General features: G+C 36.6%; 1 protein-coding gene across 2 annotated transcripts in view; it reads left to right on the top strand.

Annotated features, from left to right (window-relative positions):
* The window catches only part of RST1 (ARM repeat superfamily protein), a 334,110-nt gene that overhangs the window by 244,750 nt on the left and 62,211 nt on the right, over positions 1–27,149 (top strand). For both annotated transcript variants that reach the window (XM_089823823.1, XM_089823825.1), the window contains exon 19: positions 330–512. In XM_089823823.1, the coding sequence (XP_089679949.1) occupies positions 330–512 (183 nt within the window). The remainder of the gene's footprint in view (positions 1–329; positions 513–27,149) is intronic.

Here is a 27,149-nt window from a genome sequence, read left to right as displayed (position 1 = left end):
TTCAGAAGGTACTATAGTTTTGAGCCATGGACTGAATACTTATATTTGATGTACATTTGCATGAGATTATGCTTCTATGCACTTCCCATAGGATATAAATGGTTAGTCTCAAGAGATAAACTCAGATTTGTCATATGGCGTAGGTTATGCTTTGCCTTCATCATAAAAAATTCTGATTAGCATGATTTCTGTTTCAAGTCCTTGAACTTAACTGCATTTCATTATGTCTTTTATAATCTTCTCATTTTTTTTGTTCACTAGAATTGTTACTAAAATTATATCTCACCGTGTAAGGTTTTTCATACTATCATTTCTTAAACATCTTTCAGGTTTTGCCTCCATCCGTGCATAATGTGGCTCCTGATGCATCAGAGTTTCTGCTACATTGGTTGGATCAAGATGCTTATGAGTACAGGCAGTGGACTTCTGCAATTTCTCTAGGACTTTTGTCTACTTGTTTGCATATTACTGATTGGGAGAATAGGTACGAGATCATTTTCAGCCTTTTGAAGGTAAGGCCTGTTACATGTAAGAAGTGGTATCTTTGACATGTTGAACAGGAGTGCAACCCAAGTCATTTGAATATTTGAATATTTTTCCTTGTTAACTTTTTAATGTTGTAATGACAAAAGAGATATATTTTCTTTAACGCAATTTCTCATAAACTGCTGTCTACTTGTTAAAACACTACTGATTGGAAGAATAGGTATGAGCCTGTTTGCAGCTTTTTAATGATAAGGCCTTTTGCATGTGAGAAGTGCAATGAGTGCAACTGAACTTATTTGAAAAAAAAAAGTTAGTTATTTTTGCCTTCTTATTTGACACATCATTTTATATTTATTGTCTTAAATAACAGTATTCTCAGTTTTAAAGGGCAAAAATTAGCAGTTTTATTCTGAAGTTTAGTTTTTCAAGATGCTATCAGACTAGTATGTCATGTCTCCCTTTTTGCTAAGGTGTACAACATGGTCCCTTTGTCTATTTTCCATAGTTACACCACCTTGGGGGATGCCGTAACGGGGGATAGAGGGGCCTTAATTTGGGGACAGTGGGGGGATGGTGGCGGGGGATAGGAGGAGGTGTGTATACCATGTACATGGTACTTTAAATGCTAGTTATAAAAGGATGTATTGCAATATATGATATAAAGATGTAAAAGATTAAATACTTGAACATTGGATTGAATTGGAACATCGAACATTGAACATAAACAGTCAAATCAGAAAATAGTCAACATTGGGATGTGCCCCATCCTCTTGGAGGTGGCAGAATCTGGTGGCGCCATTGGGGATGGGGGGACGGAGTCCCCAAGTCCTTGGTGCGTCCAAGTCTTCGAGACGTGGGGCAAAAAGTGGGGGGGGGGGGGGGGGGGGGACGCGTCCCTATGTTACTATGCTATTTTTTAATTTTCTGTAGGTTAATAGGTTTGGTAGTACAATTATTTTCATAATGATTAAGATTGTGTAGTGTCCCCTTTTCGTGAGTGTTATCTTTCAAATGATTAGCCTATTTCCTAATCCTTATAGGCTAATGGAGTTTTTCAAAGGGTCCAATTAGCATAGATGAAGGTCAATTCCCACTCCAAAGGTCAGGGATGTTTAGGATTGCTCTTTGCTTGAGTTATATCGGTGCATTTACTGTTTATAGTAAGTGTCTATTTTGGGTAAGTCAGAGTTGCTATCTTTAGCAAGGCACTTGGACAGTTTGGTAGTAGTGTGGAGTTATGGTGACATTGGCAGAGCTCTTAGTTTGGGACTTACTATTTATAGTAACTCAAATTATGATTAGAGCTATTTTTGGTAGGGGCACTCCAACTTATGGTATGCATAGTGATTGACTTATTCATTAGCTGGCTCAATTTGATACACTTACTATTTATAGTAAGTCATCTATTAGGCATTTCGATATTTGTCAATGCACCTAGATCGACCTTAGTTGCAGTATTGACCCTTGGCATCTTTGTTGATTAGATATTCAAGAATTTAGTAATTATAGTGAGTCAAGGATTGATAGAGTTGGACCCTTACTATTTTTATTAAGGCAGTTGGATGCAAAGTGGGAACCATGGTTGACCTTTAGGTTCAGACAAGTGGGAGATAATGAGTTATTCATGAGATATTAAAATTTATAAAGTGACTTTTAGGTGGGAGCCATTCTATAATATTAAAAGTTACACCTTTATCACATTTTAACCTATGGTTGACAACATAAAGCAATTATAAAGATTATTTATGGTCATTTTAATGACAGGGACCAAATGACTAAATGGCTTTTAAATAGATCTTTTTAAAGGAGGTTGATTATTTATATGTTTTCCTAAGTCAATGTGAGCACATGCAAGAAAAAGGAATTGCATTTAATAAATAAAAAGAAAAAGCAAATATTTAAAAGCTAAGTGATATTTAAGTTATGAGAAATGTATTTGTGAATTCTCTTGGAGAATTATAAAAACCCAATAGAGGAAGGAAATGCCATTCTTTTATACTTCTGCATTTTCTTTTATTGATTTGGTTGAGAGTTGGGGACAAGGGTTTGAGTTTCAGCCTCAGACAATTTGTCATTTTCTTCTAAGTTTCAGCATTTTGAGGTGAGTAAATGTCCATTGAGATGTGCCAAGAATTGGCTTCATCGAGAGGCCAAGATTGATATACTTGGTTGCAGAATATAGAGTGTTAAAATGATTAGATTTATTAACAGATCTGAACTGTACGTATGTTCTTTCAATTTTGACTCTTACAAGATATTCCTATTTACTGATATTGTTCTTGCAGATTGTAATCAGAATAAGGTAATTATTACTTTCAATGATTATACAAATCTGAGCTAAGAATGAAGACTTCTTATTATTGTGAATGCAACACTGAATATGAATAATAATAATCAAACTCTTAGAAGGCTTGCACTATTCGATTTCTGTACATCCTCCTTAGTCCATTCTGATTGGATAATAACTATTTGGAGACATGTCAATGAATAGATTGTTCACCCTCCTGGATAATAGGAACTAATGCATAAATACAGAACAAGGTATTGAATTCAGGAATTGTAGAGAACTCAGAAGCAACTTATGTATTCACTAATTATCGAATGCAAGATTACATTTGCAATGCATAACCTGCCCTTTCACATGAAGAGGATTCATACATATGGTACTTGAGGGGGTGCAAGGCGAACCATCTCACCCACATAACTTCCCTTGGTTATGCCAAACTGCCTAACTACCCAATTTCTCAATAACATTACCCCCCCAAATAAGAAAGTTGTCTCCAGACGACAGGGTACAAAATGTGCGGAACAGAAACACAAAATAGGGATGTGTTTTACACTCATACATCAAAGAAAATAATTATGATAAAGGAGAGGTGGCATCCCTGGAACTATGCTTTAGGGTTCAGCCTCATCCGAAGCTGGTACACCTACTGTGTGTGGACATGCAAGTCCACTCGTAGCTTTGAGTTCCCCTCCATAGCCCATTCCAACTTAACTGCAACATCTTTTACTTCAGCCTCCTTTTGCTGACATGATACTCGGGCCTCAGCTAACCGTGCCTCTGTGACAAACTTTTCCAGCTTGAGCTCAGCCAAGTGTGTCTCTACCTCAACCTTATCTTGTGTGCATACATCCAATGGAGCCATCAATGCCTCCCGTTCCTTTTACCATCGTCTCAGTCTTGACTACCATGGAAACTCTCTCCATGTACTTGATAGAAGGCCGAATGCCTTAGACTTAGGACAAAAACCAAAAAATAACATTTAAAAAATGGAGATTTTATATTTTTTATATTTAAATTATATATTTTTTAATTTTATCCTAAGTCTAAGGCATTTGGCCTTCTAGGGTCCTTGTGTCTGTGATGGTAGATCTTCAATTTTGAACCATTAACTATCTCTCATCCATTGAGAGTCGACAAATGATCAACCCATTATCACCAACTTCACTTATTTTATATGGTCCCAACCCTTTCAATTTGAACTTACTAGGTTTAATTTCGTTGCGGTGTTGTACTTGAGCACTAACTATCCCAATTGAAACCTCGTCTGCTTCAAATGTTTATCGTGCCATGCTTTATTGTGCCACTTTTGTTGCCCAATGCACCATTAGTCTTTGCTCATCCAATTTGTTCAATCTATATAAACTTTTGCAAAGGCTTTCCATATCAGCAAGTCTATTCTCAAATGCTATCTAGAGGCTCGAGACCATAAACTCTTATCGTGCCATGCTTTATTGTGCCACTTTTGTTGCCCAATGCACCATTAGTCTTTGCTCATCCAATTTGTTCAATCTATATAAACTTTTGCAAAGGCTTTCCATATCAGCAGGTCTATTCTCAAATGCTATCTAGAGGCTCGAGACCATAAACTCTGCTGGTACCATGTCTTCTTGCCCGAACATTTATTGGAATGACATCTATCCGGTTGTTGCCTTGTACATTGTGTGGTAAGCCCATAATGGTGACGACAACTTCTCCTCCCAGTCGACCTGTTTTACCCTGCACGATTTGTAAATTATGGATACAAGGATCTTATTTGTTGCCTCTGCCTGATCATTAGCTCTCGGGTAGTAGAGACTTGAGAGGGAGTGAAAGCTATTAAACTCGGTTGTAAGTAGTAGAATTACATGATTGACAAAGAGACCTCCCCTATCACTAGTCAACTAGAGAGGGATGTAATCCTATGTGATGATTTGCTCATAAATAAATTTTGTCGTACTTATGGTTGAGTTGTCTGGTAATGCTCGTGCTTACACCCATTTAGTGAAACACTCCATTGCTACCACCACATACCGACATCATTTGAGTCTTTCTTATGATGAGTGGTCCAACGAAGTCCAAGCCCCATCATTCAAACAATTCTTGGGCTCGTGTGGGTTTAAGCAACATAAAATCTTGTTTTAGGGGTTTGCCTATTTGTTCGTGAGTGTCATAGCTGATTACCCATTCCCTGGCATCATTGTATAGTGTAGGCCACCATAGTTCCGTGAGGACGACTTTCCATGCCATCATGTCTGGTCTCATATGTCCCCCTATCGGACCTTCATGTGCTTCCTGCAAGACATTGTGTACTTCCTCTTCCATTACGCACCTTCACAGTAGTTGGTCTGGGCCCATTTTGTATAGGAGTCCATTGATCACTTGGAATGTTTTACTTTTTCTTTGCAGCTTCGCAGCACAACCTTATGTCACTCTCCTAGTGGCATCTCCCTTGGAATCAATGAAGTTGACAGATATTCCCCAATACTTTTATACTACTTCGGAAGGATGGCAATATGAAATAGATGTTCATTAGGAAAGTCATCATTGATACCTTCTGGTGGCTCTCTTGACTTGGTTTGAGAAAGTTGGTTCGCGATAACATGTCTCTTCTCGGTTCTTACAACAATGGTGAAAGTGAACTACTATAGTAGTTGTAACCATCTGCTTAGGCTGCCTTGTATAATAGGTTTGTTCACCAAGTACATCAATGTTGGGTAGTCCACGTAAAATGTGAACTTTGTGGTGAACAAATAGTGTCTGAGCTTTTGTACTGCTTATACCATTCCTAGGGCTTCTCGCTCCGTCGTGCTATAGTTCTTCTCAACACTAGACAACAACCTACCTACAAAATAGATAGGATGGTCCAAGCCGTGATCGCCTATTTGTGCAAGAGTTTAATGTCCCCTTTTTGGGACATTGGAAATAATAAAGGCATATTATGTATAATATTAAAATCGACTTGGAGAGCGTGGACTCAAAATATAAAAGGTCAATTTAATATTATGAAGTGGGAAAAAAGGACAACGAGAGATAAGACAAAAAAACTAGTATGTAAGTCAAAGAGTCACAATTGTGAGGATAAAAGAAGAGACTCTTTCATTTGGGGATGCTTGATTTATGATTCAGTTTCAGTTTTCTCTAGTGCGAGAGTTATTAAGAAAGCTTCAATTTTCAGCTATTATGAGGACGTAGCCCTTCGTGTTGGCAGATAGTGGACGCAAACCCATTGCCCATGGAGATGCCACATCAAGTGTCTCACATGTGTTTACATGCTCTTTTCTTTAAGTTTTCCAATCTGACTATAAAGCTGTATTTAGGAATGGATTTTTTATGTTGGTTATTGTATTGTTGTTGTATAATGCAATAACATGTTTTAAGGAGATTGTATGAGAGTTTACTAGCTTAATACTGTTGGTTTGTAACACATTTTATATGCTTGAATCTTGAATACAATTATGAGAAAGAACAAGTTAATATCTTATTGTAAATCTACTAGTTTTCTATTATGTTTCATAATACATCTGCTTGTATTCAAGTGCTGAATATTTGTTTGAGGAAACAACCAGATAAATATCAGTCGGGTTATTTCCTATGGTTTACATTGCTGGTTTATTTATGATACAGTTCATATGTTTATGATCTAAAAGTTATTCTGAGAAAAAATTGAGCAAAAATCCGGTTTGGGATATTTCAGTGGTATCAGAGCTGGTCCTCCTACCAGCCTGTGAAGTTATATCAGAACCGTGTTTTTTGCTAGCCTATGTTGTTATTGGAAATTGATAGTAAATCCTTATCAGAATTTATCAGAGGCAAATTCTTCAGATACTCAATATTATCAGACATTGAAGTATAAGTGTTATTGACCCTTGGCAATAATGGAAAGAAAATATTATTATTTGTAAAGATGGAAAAGATATATATTATTTTTCTTAAGGTGGGTCCCGATTTATATGAAAGGAATTTTAGCCCCAAAAGATTCAAGTTAAAGTATTGTGGTTGCGGAAATACATTGCAATGCTATAGTCAAATTTGGGCATTCAATCGAGACATATTCTGGTTGGGAAAGGAGTATTTCTAAGGAGAAAATATTCATTATACTTGTTGTCCTAAAGATACTGTCTTTTGCATCAATTGAACTAGAATTTATTTTGAGTCTTAATTGACAGGAGAGTTGGAGAATCCATCCTCTGTATTGTTCAAGCTTCTCACAATGTCAGAATTTTTAAAATAGGTGTAACGCAGATATGCAAGCAGAAGACCACAATATAGTGTTACCGAGGATTCAGAAGCAATCAGTTGGCATCATTCTCAGTAGATAGTAAAATTCCGCATGGGAGTTCCTACAGATCAGAACTTGTGGAACAGTGATGAGGATGAGGCTCGAGCACAACATCACCACAAAGATAGTGAGCGACTCACAATGAAATAACAGGGTCCTCTCATGACAGTAGTGAGGATTTCATCTCTTCAACCAACAGCAACCGCTTGAAGCTCATGAAGGATGTCATCTAATTTTAAGACCCAAAATAAAGTATTTTTCATCATGCAAGTTTGGAGGTTCTTGATTTATGTTAAACGACACATAGAAAATATAAAAGAAGTACGATAATTATATTTTGGGCAACTACATGTTTTCGAGAATGAGGGATTTATTTAAATGTGAAAGATTTAATATTCCATTGGAAATTTATCAATCCCCATCGAGCAAGTTGCTATTCGATTAATGAATGTGTGCCTTAAATATTTTCCATAAGAAGGCCCTCTAATGAAGTGATTTCATCCATAATTGGAAATACGTGGCAGTATCAAATTATTGACTGCAGACACTTGAGTGGGATGTGAGCGTAAGGTAACGTGTGGGTTCCTGGCGGAAAACATTACTCACCAGATTCAACTATCATTTCAATTCAAGAAGATAGGTGTTGAGCTTCAGTAAAACCAAAAAAAAAATGCAAAGAGAATCATTGAGCAATCTAGGTGCATCGTAACTATCATTGAAATGAGTGTGTGAAGAAGGGATCGTAGGTTATGTTTTGGGAATACAAACAACAGGTCTATGATTGGTAGAAGGGAATTGCTTGCCATTACAATTTGTTGTTCCATAGTACAAAACTCAAGCCCAACAAAATAACGCTTGATCTTTGCCATGGTAGCTGCATTGGTGGAAGCTGATATCGAAACAAAGGAGTATGCGCGGCATTCATTAATCAAAATTATTTCGTCGACAAAATCTGGCATCACCAAATAATTAATTGGAGGTTGTAGACAAGTTTGGCGTTGTCTATTGTATTACTAAGTATGGAGGTTGCTTAAAGCGATCAAATCGTATCAAGTCCATGTTTTGGAAGGCATCTTCATCTTTCATTACAACGAAATTACAAAGATTTTGTAGTTTTCAAATCTTAAACTTCTTGAGACTTTTGAGATAAAGGAAACTTCTTGGGAGCCAACACACATTCAGAACTAGATTGGAATATCTCATTGGAACCGTCTATCAATTGTCGTAACTAATATTGGCTCTAGGAATCTGTATGGCAGGATTTGTAAGGAACTTTGTAGTTTCAGGGAAGCTTTGAGAAATTATATTAACGTTGTGAGTAATATGTCCAAAGAAAATATTAATCTTGTGGGATTGTTTATACATAATTGCCTTATGCTACAAGAGGGGACATTTCATTTTGGAAGGTTAATCTTCCAAGACAAATGCCTAGGAGAATAGATTTATCCATTTACCAAATTTTGGAGAATTGAAACAATTAACGGATCTTGTGAAGACCTGGTTTCTGTGCGAAGACCTAATTGGACATTACTATCTCAGTCTTGGGTTAATTATTTCCCATCAATAACAATCTTGTGTCCAAATTAAGTAATTCCATCTTCTAGCATTCATACTATGAGTTCTTGTTCTGATTTTTATAGAGTCAGCTGAAGTAAAGATTCCAGTTGCATTGGACTATTTGAAAACTATAGTTGGTGGAAACAGCTTGGTGAAAAAACTGGATAGCTTATACAACCTGTTGAGCAGTCCAAAACAATGAATTCTTAGTTTAAATGACATCAAAGGACATATCAAAATGGGCCCAAGTATAATCAGTTTGATTTTGGCCTTGCAGCAGGGCAATCTGTGTTAGTTTTGAAGTGGAATGTGTAGTGGAAGAAAATATGATATGTTACGTCTATCAAACTTGCAGAATTTCCAGTTGTGACAGAACTATGGCTTGTTTATACTAGGAACTGGCATAATTTCTCATTGAATCACTGAGTTCAAATCCTTTATCAAAGCTTAAGGTTCACAGATTCTTACTGGAGTAATCCGCAGTATGTTGAGTTAAATGTGACAAAGATTATATGGTTGATCTCATGAATTTCTTGCAAAGTAAGAACCAACGAATCCACTCCAAATCTTTATAAGAGCAATATGATATAGTTGGGACATCTTTCGAAGAAGGATATCTAGTTACAGGGATCAGGAAAGGTACTATGAAGCTACAAGAGTAGTCAACTCAGAATTTTGATATAAGAGTAGAGCTACTTGACATTTAGAGAGAATATAAAAAACTTCCTAATTGAGTTCGGAATGACTTATTGTTCAATGATTAATTGGAGCTTCATCTAGAGCAACAAATAAAGATAGATATGGCAAAAAGAAAGTACTTTGATTTGGTTCAGGATCTCCTTGAAAAAGACCAATACAAAAATTTGTATGAAGAATTTCTAGCCGGCCAAAATCATTTAATAAAGGATCTTGAAAACAAAGAACAGTCAACCACCATTGATTTGCAGCCTTCTTGTGATCATGCAAAAGTTGTTACACAGTGCAAGTTTCTTCGTTGGTGAATTGGAGGTTAGCTTTGATAGGCAAATTAACGAGATAGGTTGCGCACGAGGTAATAGCAGGTTGGGATCCTTGTATGATGAGCCCTTATATGCAAATGATAACATGGCAACACTTTGGACTTTGCATAGAAATCAAGAGAACAAGGGAAAGAATACCTATGACTTTAAGAGAGGTGATGAACCATATATTTCCAATGTTGATGACATGAAATTGGAGGAACAAATTGAGACGACACTTCAAGAAGATGGACCACGTCAACATGAAAACAATGAAATGCATACCTTAAAGAACCAACTAAAGGTTAGTGAAGACATGGTTGTGGCCTCTTTGGTACGTTATGACAACACTCACAAAAAGGTTGAAGATCTCTACAAAAAGGCTCAAAAGGGAGTGGAAGGAGATTGGCTTGTTGCTGACTTGCAGGTGATCATAACAGTTCTTGAGACTATGAAATCAGATTATTTATGTTTGCTTTTTAACAGGGATTACACTCTTACGCATTGGTTGATACTCAATTTTCCCTTCAGGAAGCAGAAAATTAGATTCGGAGCATAAATCATTTTAGAGAACATGAGGATAAAAAGAGACAGGAATTTTTCCTAGAGTTAATTGATGAACTTGATAGCATTCAACAGATGTATGATTTGGATAGTTGCCGCAAGTGACCAAGTTCCAAAACTTTAGATCACATTCAGCCTATAGACAACCCTTTGTTTGAGGTAGTTGCTGTTTGGCTTTCTGATAACCCACTTTTTGAGGTATAGGAGAGAGTTCCTCTTGATTTCAAGGAAGAGGATGACTTTGACTTCAGAGATTCGAATCAAGCTATAGTTTTTAACAACGAACCTTGGTCACAGAATTGGTGTGGTGAAGTGACTACTGCTGCCCCTTATTTGTACAATCGGTACATGGTTCCGAATTATAACTTATATATGGGTTGGATGGGTTTCTTATTTCAGTAGTTAAACAGGTCTTGGTGGAGGATTGAGGAGAGTTATGTGTGGATCATAGGGAATGCTTTTTCAGCTTCATTCTTTCTCATGATCCGTATGTATTTAGGGACTCTTCAGAGTGATGATGGCAATATTATCTTTTATGCACCCTTGGTGTTGATTTCAGCTTTTGGGCAGCTCATTTCCTACATCATCTATTTAGGACGGGTCGTCACTGCCTACTGGGATATGCATAACTTCTAGAGACATTTTTATCTCATTATATCAGCTGGTTATGCCATCAGTGTTTGGGATGCAAGTATTGGTCATATGTATCTATGGCTTGTTGAGAGTTACGTCACAGGTCTACTTAGTTTGAGATTAGATACAATGACATTCAAAGTTTTACAAACCTCAAATGCAGTGACATTAATTGGATTAACATGGGACCTAGGGATCTGCTTGATGGATGGATTGTAGTTTGACACCTTGCTTCGTAGTATGTCCGGATTTGTTTTCGGATTGGGCTACAGGGCTACTTGTAGACTCATGGGATTTTGGTACTGATTGCTTGAGGACAAGTAATTTTAAGGGGGGGAGATTTGTAATGTCCCCTTTTGGGACATTGGAAATATTAAAGGCATATTATGTATAATATTCAAATTGACATGGAGAACATGGACTCAAAATATAAAAGGTCAATTTAATATTATAAAGTGGGCAAAAAGGACAAGGAGAAATAAGACGAAAAAGCTAGGAGGGAAGTTGAAGAGTCACAATTGTGAGGATGAAAAGAGAAGAGACTCTTTCATTTGGGGATGCTTGATTTATGATTTAGTTTCAGTTTTCTCTCTTGTGAGAGTAATTCAAAAAGCTTAAGCTTTCAACTAGTATGAGGACGTAGCCCTTCATGCTGGCAGACAGTGGTCACAAACCCATTGTCCTTAGAGATGCCACATGAGGTGGGTCGCATGAGCTTATAGGTTATTTTCTTAAGTTTTCCAATATGATTGTAAAGCTGCATTTAGCATTGGACTTTTAATGCTGGTTATTCTATTGCTATTGTATATGCAATCATAGTTTGCAGACTCGGACTCGGAGAGTACTCGGCAAGCCCAAAATTTTCAACTTGGAAAAAACTCGGCATATACTCAACAAAAACTTGTGGAAAACTCGGCAACTCAGAAAGTACTAAAATTTAAAATCTCTTAAAGAAACATATATTTTTTTGTAGAATACAATTATAAAATGTATTAAATTAGTAATTGACATTTTAATAGAAAATGTACAGTTTTATAGTACTAAAATGATGTGAAAAATGCATCTAATCCAATTTTTTTTCCTTGCATCAACATTTTTACCTACGTTTTTTTAACATCTATATATACGCGAGAGTTAAACTTGAGAGTACTCGCCCAACAAAAAAAACTTGAGAGTACTCGGCAACTCTGGGAGTACTTAGAGAGTTTGCAGACTATGAATGCAATAACATGTTTTATGGAGATTGTATGAGAGTTTATTGGTTTAATACTATTGGTTTGTAACACATTTTATATGCTTGAATCTTGAATACTATTATGAGAAAGAATGGGTTAATATCTTATGGTAAATCTACTAGTTTTCTATTGTGTTTCATAGTACATTTTCCTATATTCAAGTGCTGAATATTAGTTTGAGGAAACAACTAGATAAATATCAGTTGGGTTATTTCATATTGTTTACATTGCTGGTTTATTTATGATACGGTTTCATAGTTTTATGATCTAAATGTTATTTTGAGCAAAAATCGAGCAAATAGCCAGTTTGGGATATTTCAATGAGTTGCACCTATTGTGAACTTGGACGCGTCCACAGGCACGTGAAATTCTTTATCCCAATCAAGTCTTCAACTCTTTAAAAGAAGTCTCCTGCTACGTACCCCAAACATAGGCTTCCCCTTTTCTTGTCAATCTTTAGAAAGGGAACGACACTTGGGCGAAATTCTTTAGAAAACATTTGTAATAGCCAATATGCCCAAGGAAGGATTTAACTCCGCTACATTTTTTAGAGTCTCCATTTCAACTATCACACATACCTTGTCTGGATCAGTCTTTAGTCCCGTCTTATACACAATGTGCCCGTCGCTACTTTCCCATACACTCCCCTAGTGTCGCTAAGTGTGTGTCTTGCCAGCTAAAAATAGACCAATCATCCAAAAATGCTCAAAACGCCCCCACGGACATTTTGTCAAAGATATGGAGAATTATTCTTTGGAAGGTTGCTAGCGCGTTGCACAATCGGAAGGGTATCAGGTTATGTGTGTAGACTCTATCTTCTACCACGAATTTAGTTTTTAATGTCTTCGTTTCCAATCAAAATCTGGTTATAACTAGAAAACCCATCAATAAATGAATACATATCGTGCTCGACCACCTCTTCCTAATGCAAGAGCATCCTGGGTTGCATGGCTATCCTGCATGTTTACCGAGTTACTTAGTTTCTGCCGAGTTGCAATGTCTTGCATTGTTGAGTTTCGCAGTTGGTGCCGAGTTCGCAGTGGTTGCCGAGTTCGCAATGGTTGTCGAGTTCCTAGTGGTTGCCGAGTTTGTAGTGGTTTCCGAGTTCTCCATGTCTGTCGAGTTCATAGTTGGTGCTAAGTAATCTTTTGGTTGACAAGCTTTCTTTGGTTGTTGAGTTATTCTTGGGTTGTCGAGTTCCTTTGGTTACCGAGAGTTGTCGAGTCTCTTTGGTCATCGACTGTTGCTGAGTTCACCAAGTTGCAACATTTTGTTGGATTCTTCATTTGCCGAGTTTTCTATGTGCGGGTTCCTATTGAAGCCGACCTTTGCATTTAATTTAGTGATAGGTATCTTCCGTGAGCCGACTTGTGGCTTATTGTAGCATTTAATATGAGAGTTTTTTTTGTTCTATATTGCAACAGGCCGACTTGTAGCCGTGCATGTAATTAAGAGTCTTTGGTAGAGTTTTAGAGACAAATTTTAGAAGGTAGAAGCATAGTAGGAGCAGAAGCAAGCTAAGATGCGAAGTTTGTTGATTGAAGTTCTTGTTTGATTGAAATGTTGCCCAGAAGGCCTTACAGTTGGGCATGAATTTGATTATTTGATGAATATATGAAAGCATTGTTCCTCTATCTCTCGAGATTGTTGTTATTTGGTGTTTGTTTCCTCTATGTTTACTCTCGTGGGTAGTTGAATAGGTGGGTGTACCTTTGGCCCTGGTTATCTCAACCCTCCCTTTTGTCACTTCCAATATTGTATCTGTGAATTGAATCTAAAATGGAACTTTTATAGTGATCGCATTTAAGCATCGGAAATCAACACAGATTCAAATATGGGTCATGTCCTTTTTCAATGATATTACAAGGGCAAAATCCATTCACTTGTCTAGACCTTGAAAATGATCTCTAGCTCAAGCATGCGTTGGTTCTCTTCATGAAACTTGGCCACAAAATTTTTATTTATTCTGTATGGTTTTTTTTGCACATGTACGGATCTTAGTACCAGAGGTATTTGATGTACCATCTTTGGGGTATGCCCTTTAGATCCTTATAAGTCCAAGCACACACATCTTTATATATTCTGTCAAGATTTTAAGTGTTGTCGCTTTTAGTATAGGATCCCAATCATCACCGACCAATATGTTGCACGGGTTTCCCGCATGACTGACACTAGTAACCCGTACGGATGGTTCCTCGTACTTGATTGTCCTTCCAACATCAAAATTGTGAGAAAGACTTTCATTCACTCAGGCTTCACCTTTTTTATATTCTCTGAACTCTGGCAGAATGACATCCTTCTCAACATCTTGGTTAAACTCCTCCACCCCCAGCATATAGCTATGAAATAGTTGATAGTTCTCCATCTGCCAATGAAATAGTCCATTCATGGAACTTACATCATCCTCTGAGCATTCTTCTAGATTTAATACACCCTCTTTGTTGGGCTCCTTTTGATTTCTTCCTTTGTCTATCTGTCCATGCTCCATCTAAGTTGGACTCCAAAGACAAAGCAATCTCCTCTCTCACCATTTTTGTACAAAGGTCGATAACGAACTTCTGTCCCCCACTTTCCATCGGCAACACATTCTTCTTCCAATTGTGGTTTTCCTTTGCTGACATTAGCCATCCCTTGCCGAGAATGGCATCATACCCCTTCTTCAGTGGAATTACGACGAAGTCCAGTACAAATGGTTGTGTCGCTATGGTTACTTATTGAGCCACGAGTGTCTTGAGGGGTTTTATTCCCTATTGATCTGCATCAAGTAGGTTGAAGGTGGGTGGCCACAAGGTCAACTTCCCAAGCTTTTTCCATGTCTTCTCGAGCAAGACGTGTACTCTTCACCCTTCATCAACTATTATGTCCGTTAGAATAATTCCTAGAATCCCCATTTTAACCACTATTGGGTCTTGGAGATTGTTTAGTGCCAGTAGAATGGGGTCCATTGTGGACCCTCCTAGAACATAGGTCTGTTGTGCAAGACTTGTTTGGGGAGTGGTGCAGCTATTCAATAGTGTCATCCTTAGTTGAGGCATAGTCTGGAGAAGGTTGTGGATTCTAACTGGTACCTTTGTTTGTAAAATCTGCTAGAATATGTTGTTTTTGGCCTTTGTCCATCCGGAGGTACTTGCAACCATGTGTATTGTTCTTTTCCCTTCATGGCCTTCTCAATTTCTTCTTTTGTTTTGCATACCCTTTGCTTCTTTGTATGGGGATCCGGGTACACAACTTGTTTCGCTTGATTTTGGGTGACCATAAGTACCTTCTTTTTGTCAATATTGAGCAAATTTGTGCCCGACTTCAGACAGTTGGTGTCTTCATGGTCTCGAGGAGGACACCATTGAAACAATTTTTGAGGTGTTTTGCTATTTGTACAATCTCTGGTAATGTGGCCCATTGGCTAAATGCTTGACATTGAATCAGAATTCGAATCTTTGAATCATGCTGTGTTCGGCTTCTATTCTCATTACCTCTACCTCCTCGACGACTATTACGGTATTTGCCACACGATGCATCGTTGGTTTGTTGGGTCAGGTTGGTCATCTCGAAGGTAGACAGTTGCTCCTGGGTAAAGAGCATTTGCTGATTGCAGATCTTCATGTTGTATGGGCTTTCGTTAGTGGAATGGCCCATCACCTCACAGATGTCACGTATTAACTTTTTCGGGCAACTTTATGTACCTATTTTCTTCACACTTTTTGCACCACATCTCCCCTTCGTCACTGTGGGCTACACTCCCCTTCATCGTTTTGAACTCCTTCAACATTCTTTCCATGTCCTTTTGGAGCGCCTGGACCTTTTTATTTGGTTTGTCCTCACTCTCACTACTACTCCCCTCTCCAAATGATTCATCACTTCCCGACGAAGACTTGCTCTGTTTTTTCTTTTTCTTTGATGTTTTCCCCTCACTCTATGTTCATGGCTCGGTCATAGGCATTAGTGTACGATGTTGGTAGTACTAGCTTCGTTTTCCTTTCTAGGGAGAGCATTCAATCGTTCGACGAACCATCTCTTCTTTAGTTCGTCTGCCAGCTGAGTGGCCAATCTCCCAAGTAAGTCTCCTTACCCTACTTTGAATTATAGATCTCTGCTACTACTTCGTTGTCCTCTCGAAGTAGTCTGAACTCTGGCTGGAACTCCTTTCTGGGATCATCCTATGAAGTTATTTTACTTTTATCCATGTCCGAGTAACAATCCATGACAATGCCTCACAGAGTAGCTGGAAATTGTTGTACCCATTCATCCTTGTCCGTGACTACATTCACCATCCAGATTGTTTCACATGTGCGACAATGTCTGACGGGATCTTCCTTTCCGTCTCCAATGAATTCTGGTAGTTTTTGTTTCTGGAAAGTGATTCTTTTCATCAGTTAATGTGGATTGGTTGATTGTGTACCAATTGATTGGATTTCCAAATTGATAGGATTAGATCCCAATAGGTTTCTTTGACCACCGTGTTTTTTTGTCCCTCTGACACTTGTCCTTACCTTGATGTCTTGAACTTGCCTCGCGTCTTCTCCCCCTTTGTCTCGGGTTTCCTCCCTTTGCGGTGTGTGAGAAGCTTATGAATTGTTGTCACATCTCTTAAATCAAGTTCAGCCTCTGTCGTGTCTCTTCGAGCAATTATTTGTTGCGTCTTACTCACTGGTGTTTCGACGAATCGTGGCATTCGCCTTTGGTGGTTCTTGCGCCTCCCGCGACACCCCCTTGGTCACCCTCTCTGACGTCTCTGAGGTCCCCTTTGGACAACACTTCAACTGGTTGTCCCTCTGCAAATTGGGTTAACTTCCATCTTTGTTCAGCTTGTTGTGCGAGAATTAGAGTTTCGTGTGTTGCCTGCAGATTATCCATTTTCTCCTTTCTATTTCTACTTCTATTTAGTAATTTGGGCATAATTTAAACAATCGTCATAAGTAGTAAACATAATACTTTTTATTCATTTATATGTCTGTACACATGGGTCAATTCTGCGACCATTACAAATTTACAAGTGTTCTTTTTATTTGCCACTCCCAAGGCTTAAAGCTCACGAGTTGGTGCTCCATCGGGTTTCATCACGATCCTCCTCCTGGCAGTTGTTTCCACCAAAGTTCCTCAAGATCTGTTGGTGGCATTACTCCCTCTTCGTTTCCTCCTTTTGCCTTGCATATGCGAGAAATGTTTGCAATAACAGACGAGGAAACTGATGCAAGAGCCTGTTTGCCACAGGCCTCATGTTCAAGCCGTCCTAGATGGTGTCCGTAGAAACTTCTGCACACATGACCTCTGTCCATACGAAAGTTTCAATAGCTTCTCGAAACAGAATGAGGAAGTTCTTCGGTAAAGCATTGTTTGCCTTCAAAAAGCTCTGTGTCTCCATCATCATTTGTTCTAACATTCTTAGGAACAGGTATTCCCATTTATCTGTCGAGTTCCATTTGCTGCGTTGTTCCTGGATTCAAGTGACAACGACCCCAAATGTTTATCCTCTAGGGTAACAAAATCTAATTAATCATAAATACAAAACAAGGTATTGAATATAGGAATTGTAGAGAACTCAGAAGCAACTTATGTATTCATTAATCATCGAATGCAAGATTACATTTACAATGCACAACTTGCCCTTTGACATGAAGATGATTCATACATACAATACTTGAGGGGGGTGAGGCGAACTGTCGCACCCACATAACTTCAATACCTTGTTTATGCATAAATACAAAACAAGGTATTGAATATAGGAATTGTAGAGAACTCAGAAGCAACTTATGTATTCATTAATCATCGAATGCAAGATTACATTTACAATGCACAACTTGCCCTTTGACATGAAGATGATTCATACATACAATACTTGAGGGGGGTGAGGCGAACTGTCGCACCCACATAACTTCCCTCAGTTATGCCAAACTACCTAACTACCAATAACATAGACATGTCTCCTCTTGAGACATGTCTATTCATGGAGACATAACTTCCCTCAATGGAGACATGTTCATTCATTGATGTGTCTCTCCATGACCAATGATTAGTTTCCTCAATTACACCAATCCAAATTGATGTAAACACAATGTAATTATGGTGATTTGTTATTGGTAATTTAAGCAAACATAATCAGACTTGGATCTGTAGAATATTGAAACCATTTTCTCATTAATCAATTTACCATTGATGCATATAAATGGCAGTAGAAGTCGATCAAATAAAGATCAGTTAAATCAGTTTTTTACTTAAATTTAATATTCAGATTTATCGTGGGTGATCAATCAAGATAATGGTTTGATATAAGTGTGTATATACATACATCAATAGACATAATGTATATTGTTGTATTTGTATGCATATAATCTTCAGATCTTTGTATTGAAGTTATCATGTATAATTATTTGAACATTGCTATCATTTCAACAGAGAGGAAGCTAAATTATTTTTCAGAATTGTTTGCAGAAAACTTTGGGACTGAATTAATACAGATCAATGCTGACTATGGGACCTGCATTTGGGATTAATGGCAGCTGCTGAGTTCTTTTGAGGCCACAACATTCATAGTGAAGGTTATGTTAGGGTGTAAGGAGGCACGTTTTGAGTAGAGGCTGCCTCTAATTTGTATTTGCAATCTTAGGTGTCCAGAATTGCATGAAGTTAAGAGGGCTGTGTTTCAGATAAATATATTCAGCATCTTGCATTTGGAAGCTTGCTTCTTTGTTTATATTCAATAAATTCATTGATGCATATCTTGGAGATTGCAAACATTTGCAAATAAATTTTTCCTTGTGCATAGCTTGAGTAAATTATTTTCCAATCCATGCTTCTTATTTCCTATATTGTCAAAAAATCCAAAAAAAGCATAAAACATTGGGGTTCTTACAGATTACACTTCTTGTAATTATTGCCAACTCTATTTATTATTTCTAGCCCACCTACATGGGTATAATAAGTCATTTGTATCTCTTAGTGTTATTGTCTAAGTTATCACATTCGCTAGCTGAAGGCAAAATTTGAGATTCGGGTGTCAAAAAATCTGGTATGATGTAAATTCATTGTAAAGTCGATCATACGCTGAGAAATTTGCCAAAAGTCTCCTTGAGGGACCTAGGGTAACTTACAAACAAATTTTAAACACTTTTGAAATGCATGCAAGAACCTAAGACGAATTTGGGGAAGAATATAAACAACATTGAATATTCTTATTCCCAAAAGAAAAAATTTGTCCACCATTTGCTTAGAGTGAGTTGTTGTATAGAGTTTAAACAATGTCAATCAAAAGCTTGTACATAGAACTTTGACCCGACTTTTCTCAATAACTAAGATTTAATTGTTGAGAATCTTTACGTGCTCAAATGTATGCTTAATATACATTGACTGCGAATTTAAATGCACATAAACTTTGTTTACTTGGTTCAAAAATGTCCTAGTGTGTTTATTAATTTGAAAAGTCTGAAAATTTGACTATTATTTTTTAGTGTTACTTAAACTTATTTGATAATTTCGTAAATAGGTCATCTGTTGACTTGATGGCCCCTATTCTTTATCTCTTGACATTCTTCATATGTCTATTGTTATGTAAGTTAGTCAAGTTTTCAGAAATAGTAGTCCAATCTTGATGGACTTTACATAGAAATTTCAGGGGTGGTCAAAGTTTATATGCGAGTAATTTGCGGTTGAAGGGAAACGTTAGTGCGCTTGCCTACATTCAACCAATGTAAAGGAGAATCTAATTATCAATACAAAATGTCATGGACGTTGTTTTTTACAAACTTGCTAAATTATGTAAAAAGGATGCAATTGATAGTTTTTCTTCATATTGAATTGTTGAGGGTATTAGCTCTGAGAAAAGCAGAGCACTGCACATAGATGCCTACTATGGTTATGTGGGCTTCATCCAGAAGTTGGTTGAATTATTCAAAGAAGATATTGAGGCAAGGAATGGATTTTAAAGGTGATTAATAATGGGAGAAACACTGCCCTTCATGATGCAGCAATCAATATATGTGGTGGTGTATTTCGCTATTTTGCTTTAATATTAGCATAGTGGTGTATGAACTTATTTGTTGCTGCATATATATACATGTATAAAAATAATTAAAAAATATATATATTCTTGTACGAATGAACCTAGAACAAATCCGAATCCAATCCCCATAAATATGGATGAATTTTGAACCCCAATCTCGAATCTACATCTGTACCAGAATCCAAACTGGCAACTTAGGTTATTTTACTTAGTTTTGGGAGGGAAAAAGCAGCGTAACTCAAGAACGCGCTAAAACAAATCCCAATGTGCTCAGGTTGGGGATCTCCCAAGAATGGGGACTTGGCATTCCCAAGTCCTCCCACCTCCACCATCTTGTAACCATCGCATGCCTAGGATGCTCAAATGTGCCCAAGATGTATGGGTGACTTCCAAGAGTCCCTCAATCACTCTAGGGACGTTTGGGCATCTCTCGTCACTAGTCAACGTCAAACATGAGAAAAAGTTAAAATTTAATAATTTTTTAAAGTTGTCCTTTCCTCAATAGGTTTCTATTCGAACCTTAAAAAGTAGTGGGACCATTTTGGCCACTCTAAGCTTACATAAGCTTCTCTAAACTTTTTTTTTTCCTCATATTTGGATTTCAACTTGTTATCTACAATCGAGAGAGAAGAGTGAAAAGGAGTACAAGAAGTGATTACGAGTAAAAGAGGCAGCATTGTTGTTTCTTTTTCATTGTTTCTTGTTGAAAGTATTTTCATTTTTCTTGTTTGAAATTTCTTGATTTTTCAATTTTGAAACTTGTTTTTTGTTATTTGAATTCCAAAATTAGGGCCTAGGCGGAAACTAGTTGGTGATTTATTTTAAATTTTTTAATTACTAATTATGTTAAAACTAATTCCTTAGTAATTAATCATTAATTTTTTTAATTACTAATTAGTTTGAAAATGTTTCATTTTGTGAAATGTAATGTCAAAATAACCTCTCACAGTTGTGATATCAATGGAGATTGGATGGAAATTCATTATGAGGGTGCAAGTCTATCAGAGAATGAAGCTAAGCTTCAGGCAAGTGACCATGGGGCGATCCAAACGCCCAATCTAGTTATGTGTCTAGTGGTGGACCAGCTTCAATATATTGTCCCTCTTAGATTTTGAGAGAGTTTGCTGGGGGTCGTTATGATTAGACACCTCCTCTCAAATAATTTGCAATAAGAGTAACAACACTAATGGAAATGCAATATTTATATCACTGACTAGTTTGGGAGCATCACTAGAGTTAATTGAGACTCTCTCTCTTTTGGACACGATATGGTATTTTTGATTGTAGTGCAAGTCCAGTGTCTACTACTTTGTGTACTAGGCAATATGTTCAAGCAATTCAATAGTCACATGGGCAGCAACATACTTCTACTCATGTCATGTATCAGAGAGTGGGAACAATGTCAGAGTTAGCTTTAGGACCTTCATCCATTAAGAGTTAAATAGGGGAGGGAGACAGTTATCTCATAACTGATTTGTTTAATGTGTAGGTGAAAGGATGAAATAGAGGATTCCATTTGCAGGTTCTTTGCCAATGGCATACTATTGCATGTAACTCGATCTCCTTATTATATCATTCACTCATCCAACATCATGGTTACATGCATAGAGAGCCCATACTTTCTAATGATAGTTGATTGTTTAGGACATCACAAAGATGTTGATTTTTAGTTTCACATCCTTAGGGAAGCTATTGGGGAGGTTGGGCCAAACAATGTGGTCCAAGTAGTGATAGATGCAACACATGTATACAATGTTGCAAGGAAGTTTGTTGAGGTAGGGTATATACATATTTGGTGGACTCCATGTTTTGTGCATGTCATAAACAATGCACTCAAGGATATGGGGAAGATTGACAAGAGTGGTCAATTATGCAAGAGATGTGCAGACTGTTATCTATAATCACCCTGCTTCACATGCACTCTTCAGGAACTTTACAAAGGAGTTCTTGAAACCAGTTGTAACTAGATATGCATCGTATTACATTCTATTGGGTAGAATGCTTGAGTTGCAAGAGCCAATGCAACTCATTGTTGTGACACAAGAATGAAATCAATGCAATAAGGCCAAGACAACATGGGAAGAGGGTGAAGAAGATAGTGAAGAGTTTAATAGATTTCAGAGTGATGCAAAATACATAGTTGTCATCAGTACTTTGGTTTTCTAGGTGATCAGATATGGTGATGGGGATGCACCTAACCTTAGAGAGGTGTATGAGTGCATCGATTCCATGGTTGACCAAATGAGTGATGTTTTACAAGAGGACCCCACTTTAGCATTCCATAATGAGCATATTCAGCTAATCATTTATTGTAGGTGGGACAAGCTAGACACTCCTTTGCACATGGCTTCTTATGCATTGAATCCTAAAGGGTAAATGGCTGGGCCTAGAAGAGTTACACCACTTTAGGATGATGAGGTAAAGGAAGGGTTCTTTAGGTGCATTGCTAAGATTTATGATGTTGGTGTTATGGTAATTATTTGAACATCTTTTGAGCTTAGCATAGAGTGCACTAGTTTGGTCGAGTTGATGACAAGATCAAATCTAGTTAGAGTCAGAAGGATATTCACAATCTTTGTATCCTAGAGATGTAAAAGTAAGTTAGACTCATAAGTTTAAGCTCATTGCATTTCATTTCAAAAGTTGGGGGTAAAATTATTTTCACTGCATATTGCGAAGCCATATTATTCACGAATCAAGTGGACAAGTTCAAGTGGACTAGTATATCACATTATTATCACTTGGTGAGTGTCCACTACTAAAAGGAACCTTGAAGTCGCCTCAATGATCTTTCTTTGCAATCTTTAGCATACATGGTATCTTTATTCAAGAAAGAATTTGATAATTCAGTGTTTCATCTTGCATGTTGTAGTAGCATAAAACTCACATTAACACTTCCCTAAAGAGATGTGTCTCTTAAAGAAAATCGTCAACAAAGTGTTGTGTCTTCTCTTGAATTGTATTACTTTATCTGAACATAAATCACATCACTTACTGATCTTGGCTTTTGGTAAATGTAAGAAACGTGTATTATTTTGATAAACTACACCTCTTTATCATTCCTTGCTTAATGTTGTAATCATGCTCTTCCAAAGTTGATTCTCGTTGGCAATCGTAAAAATCCACTAGCATAGTACAATAATATTGTTGTGTTTGACAAACACATCATGAATTGGTGCTCATTAAAAGGAATTTGATTATTGTTTAGTTTGATGATAGGTTATGAAAGATCTATCAGTGAAGGGAAATTACTATTAGAGGATCTTTGCTATAGAGATGATTGTTGTCTGCTTTATATTATATTTGCACTTTTCATCGCTGCATACATTATATAGTATTGCGGCTTATTGAATCACACGGGGTACTTATTGAATCATTGTATTATTTATTGTGATCAATGATCACTGCCATAAATACATTGTCACTTTGTGCATACTAGTATTGCCATGTTTGAATGAGGTCAATCATATCAAGTGTTTTCTTTTGTGCAAAACAGATCATCAACTTATGATTACTCGATCATGGTTTGGAGATTCATTTTGTTTTGTTTTGCATTCATGAATTTATGACATAAATGATTTGTTTAATATGACATTGGGCCATCAAAGAAAGCATTCTAACATAAAATATAACTTAAAGCATTTCTTATAGTTGTATCTTGCAAGTCCCTTAGACCCTCGTTGTGGACTCCTATTGGACATTAATAAATTTATCTTATCTTATACTTAATGTTATATTTTATGTATATATTATGTTGAAGTGTATAAGACTGATTTGAAGACAGATGGCGAGTTAAATGTTATAGTCCATGCATATTCTGGGGCCATACATTAAAAAAGAGCCTTCAAATTTTGAGACCTATATAAAAAATTGGGTTTGGTCAAGTTTGAGCATTGGAATTTGCTCAGGCTCAGTGAGTCTTGCCTAGACTCTGTTGAGTCCAAATCCAAGTCCTCTAGAATCACCAAGGGTCACCTTGCTTGCTACTTGCCAAGTCTAAGCGAATTTCAGAAAGATGGTTTTGAGTGATTAGAAAGAATGTATAATTGAGTTTATTAAGATTTTGGTGAACTTTCAGGTAATTCTACCACCAGAAAAATTATGTAAAATAAAAGAATTATATTTTGTTTCATTTCATATTAAGGTCTTTTACAATAAAATAAAATTTATAATGATAATAACTTGAAAATTGCGTCATGAATATTTGTTCAAGCTAGTTTGATTGTCACAATTGTAGAAACTAAAGTTGTTTTGCCATAAAAATTCAAGTAATCAAGAAATGCATTGCGAATATCATGGTAATGTGTGGAAACATCACTAAGAGATGAGTTGTACACATAATACAGGCTTTTACTTTTTCAGCTTAAACACTTGTAACAATACATTTTTTTGTGTTTATTTTCAATTGCTAAACATAAATGGATTAAGTTGTCAAACACTTTGCAAATTCAAACCCATGAGCACGGTGACCCAACATAGGCACAAGGCCTGCAAATAGAATCTCCCAGCAACGGTTTGAACCTTGGTGGAAGCCTCGCCAATTTTTTACACCCTATGGTGAGTACTTTAATTCATAGAGTAAGTAGGAATATAAATACTAACACGGTCAACATAGTAATTCAGATATAACAAATAATTATTGTAGAAAGATATGGCTTTATTCTCAAATGCAATGTTTTTACAATCATAATGTGAATTGTTTCTTGAGCCCAACATAAAACAATGTCGGGTAGTTGGTTAATATTGCTAGCTGTCAACAACTGACACAACCTTTCATGAACAACTAATTACATTGTCAAATACTAACAAGAAAAAACAAAGTATTATTTGTGATATTGCTCTTAGGATTTAATTGTGTAGTTTTTGAGTCAAACTCATTAATCTGTGATATGAGTGAGAGTGAGTGAGATGCATGAAGATCACTCACTCTTCAAAGTATTATTTCTCTATTAGTGGCAGATATGTCGTCTACAACAACCCCCCGCCCCAAAAAAACTAGTGGCATCTTCTAGATGATAGAAAACAAAATGGGGCATACAGAAAAGAAACTAAGGAGAGGGACAAGGGGGTGCCCTTGGAGCCAAAGAGGCTGATGTGGCTTACTGTTGCTTAAGGATGAAAAAAAAAACCTTTGACCGCTGTTGTAAATGAGTCAATCACAATAATATTCTTGATGCTTCTGGATTTTGATTGCGTGTCCATTTTTTGAGTCAACGTTTCGGGTCACACTCAATGAACCATCATCAATTCAACCAAGAGAGAGCACAAAGGAGATGAAAAAAGTGTAGGTTGCAAAATAAGACCAATTTAAAGACAAAAGGTTGGGGGGTGGGGGTGGGGGTGGGCGGTGAGTACAAAAAGCAAAGAGGAAATAAAAATAAATTTAAAAAAAAAGATAAATACTAAAAAATATAAAAATAACAAAAAAGACCATCTAAAATGTTCCAAAAAGCCTAAACAAGAGCAAATTAAAAATTAGGACCACAAGTGGAATGAGAAAGAAATAAAATGAAGAAAAAAATAAATAAAACAAAATAAACAATTAAGTAAATGAAAGAATGGAAAAAATGAAGAAAATTTGGAAGGGCTAAATGAAAATGCAAAAACGACAAGCAATATACAAGAACAAAAGATAATAGAAATAAGAGCAACAACAACCAAAATAGAGAATAGAGGAGTACAAGGCAAAATAATGAACCCAAAATATACAAATTACAAAACAAAAAGACTAAACCAAACCAAAAAGTAAAAAAAGCAAAAATAATAAAATAAACAAATAGACAATGAAAAAAGTCAAGGTGTAGGAAAAGGTAAAATGAGAAATAAAATCTAATAAATAAAGAAATAAAAATGTGACAATAAAACAAAGACAAGAAGAAGGCGAAAAAGTATAAAGAACAAAAAAGAAAAAAAAAAGAAAAAGTCAATAATTAACACCAAACAAAAATAAGTTAAGGTAAAAATAAAGCAAGCAATTATCTTAATAAAAAGCCTATAAATACATATATCAAATCTGCGAACATTGAGAACAAATAAATTTTAGATGAAATGGGTGACTGAACAAACCTGCGATCATCATATGGAAAAATTGATCGAACAATTGAATTGTGGCGAAACTAAAAACCAAAGGGAAGTCAGGTTTTACAACATGTTCTGAGGAAGGAAAAATTGCTTCATTTTCAAAAGAAACAAAGCCATCCTTTGTATCAATAAATCTGACTTCATTAAAACAAATGTTTGAGCAAGTGAATAAAGTCTGGCAGCGAACCAATCAATTTTCAGGAAAGCGAACAGGCACAATTCTAATATAATCCAATACCCTCAGTCTGCTAGAGAATCAAGACAGGTCAACCTGATTTGGCAGCACTCACAAATTTACAAATCATTAAAACACTCGGGATCACTGCTATCAACCATCTTTGCACCAACCACACAAATTTTCTTTATAAAATTGTTTGCCATTATTTTCTATAATAGACCTTCTGATTTCTTTTGCCTCGGATTTTGAGAAACATGCTGTGAATTAATGTTGCAAGATATACATTAGCATTGGTCTTCCTCTCTTCGAGACAGTGCCTCTTGGAAAACCAGTAATACATATCAATTCCATAACAAATCAGATATTCACAGATATAGGCAGAGGAGTGATCAACAAAAGAATTATATAAATCAGTCACCATTATGAATAATTGCTAAGAAGGAATGTAGTAACACATAATTATTATAAATATTAAGATTTCTAATACTGCAATGATGAAGAATGCGAATACTGGGAAAAATGCGAACAAAACAACCAAATCAGTGAATCACAAACTCAGTCCGTACTTCAACAAAACTAAATATGCAAGCTCGAGCATCCTGCAGAAGTCTAACAGGTTCAAACCCCTTCAACGTGTCCAGAATTTGATTCAACAGCCAAGGGAAAGACTTCAAACCAAGCCCAAAACAGTTCAGCTAGCGGATTGGAAGCTATGACGGAGGATCAATGGAAGTAACAGGAAACTTCTTCTCAAAGAGGAAATACTCAAAGGTAGTTTGGGGAAGATCATTAAAAATCCAAGCAACACAACATTCACAAGGGCAAAAGAAAATTATGTATTCAAAGCACAAGGAAAAGTTATCCCCTCAAGAAAACCCT

Source organism: Cupressus sempervirens, chromosome 1 (assembly GCF_028749045.1).
Source record: "Cupressus sempervirens isolate cs-2001-9-10 chromosome 1, ASM2874904v1, whole genome shotgun sequence".
In the NCBI taxonomy this organism is placed as follows: Eukaryota; Viridiplantae; Streptophyta; class Pinopsida; order Cupressales; family Cupressaceae; genus Cupressus; species Cupressus sempervirens.
Note: the sequence above shows the minus strand (reverse complement) of the source record. Positions and strands in the feature narration are given on the sequence as shown.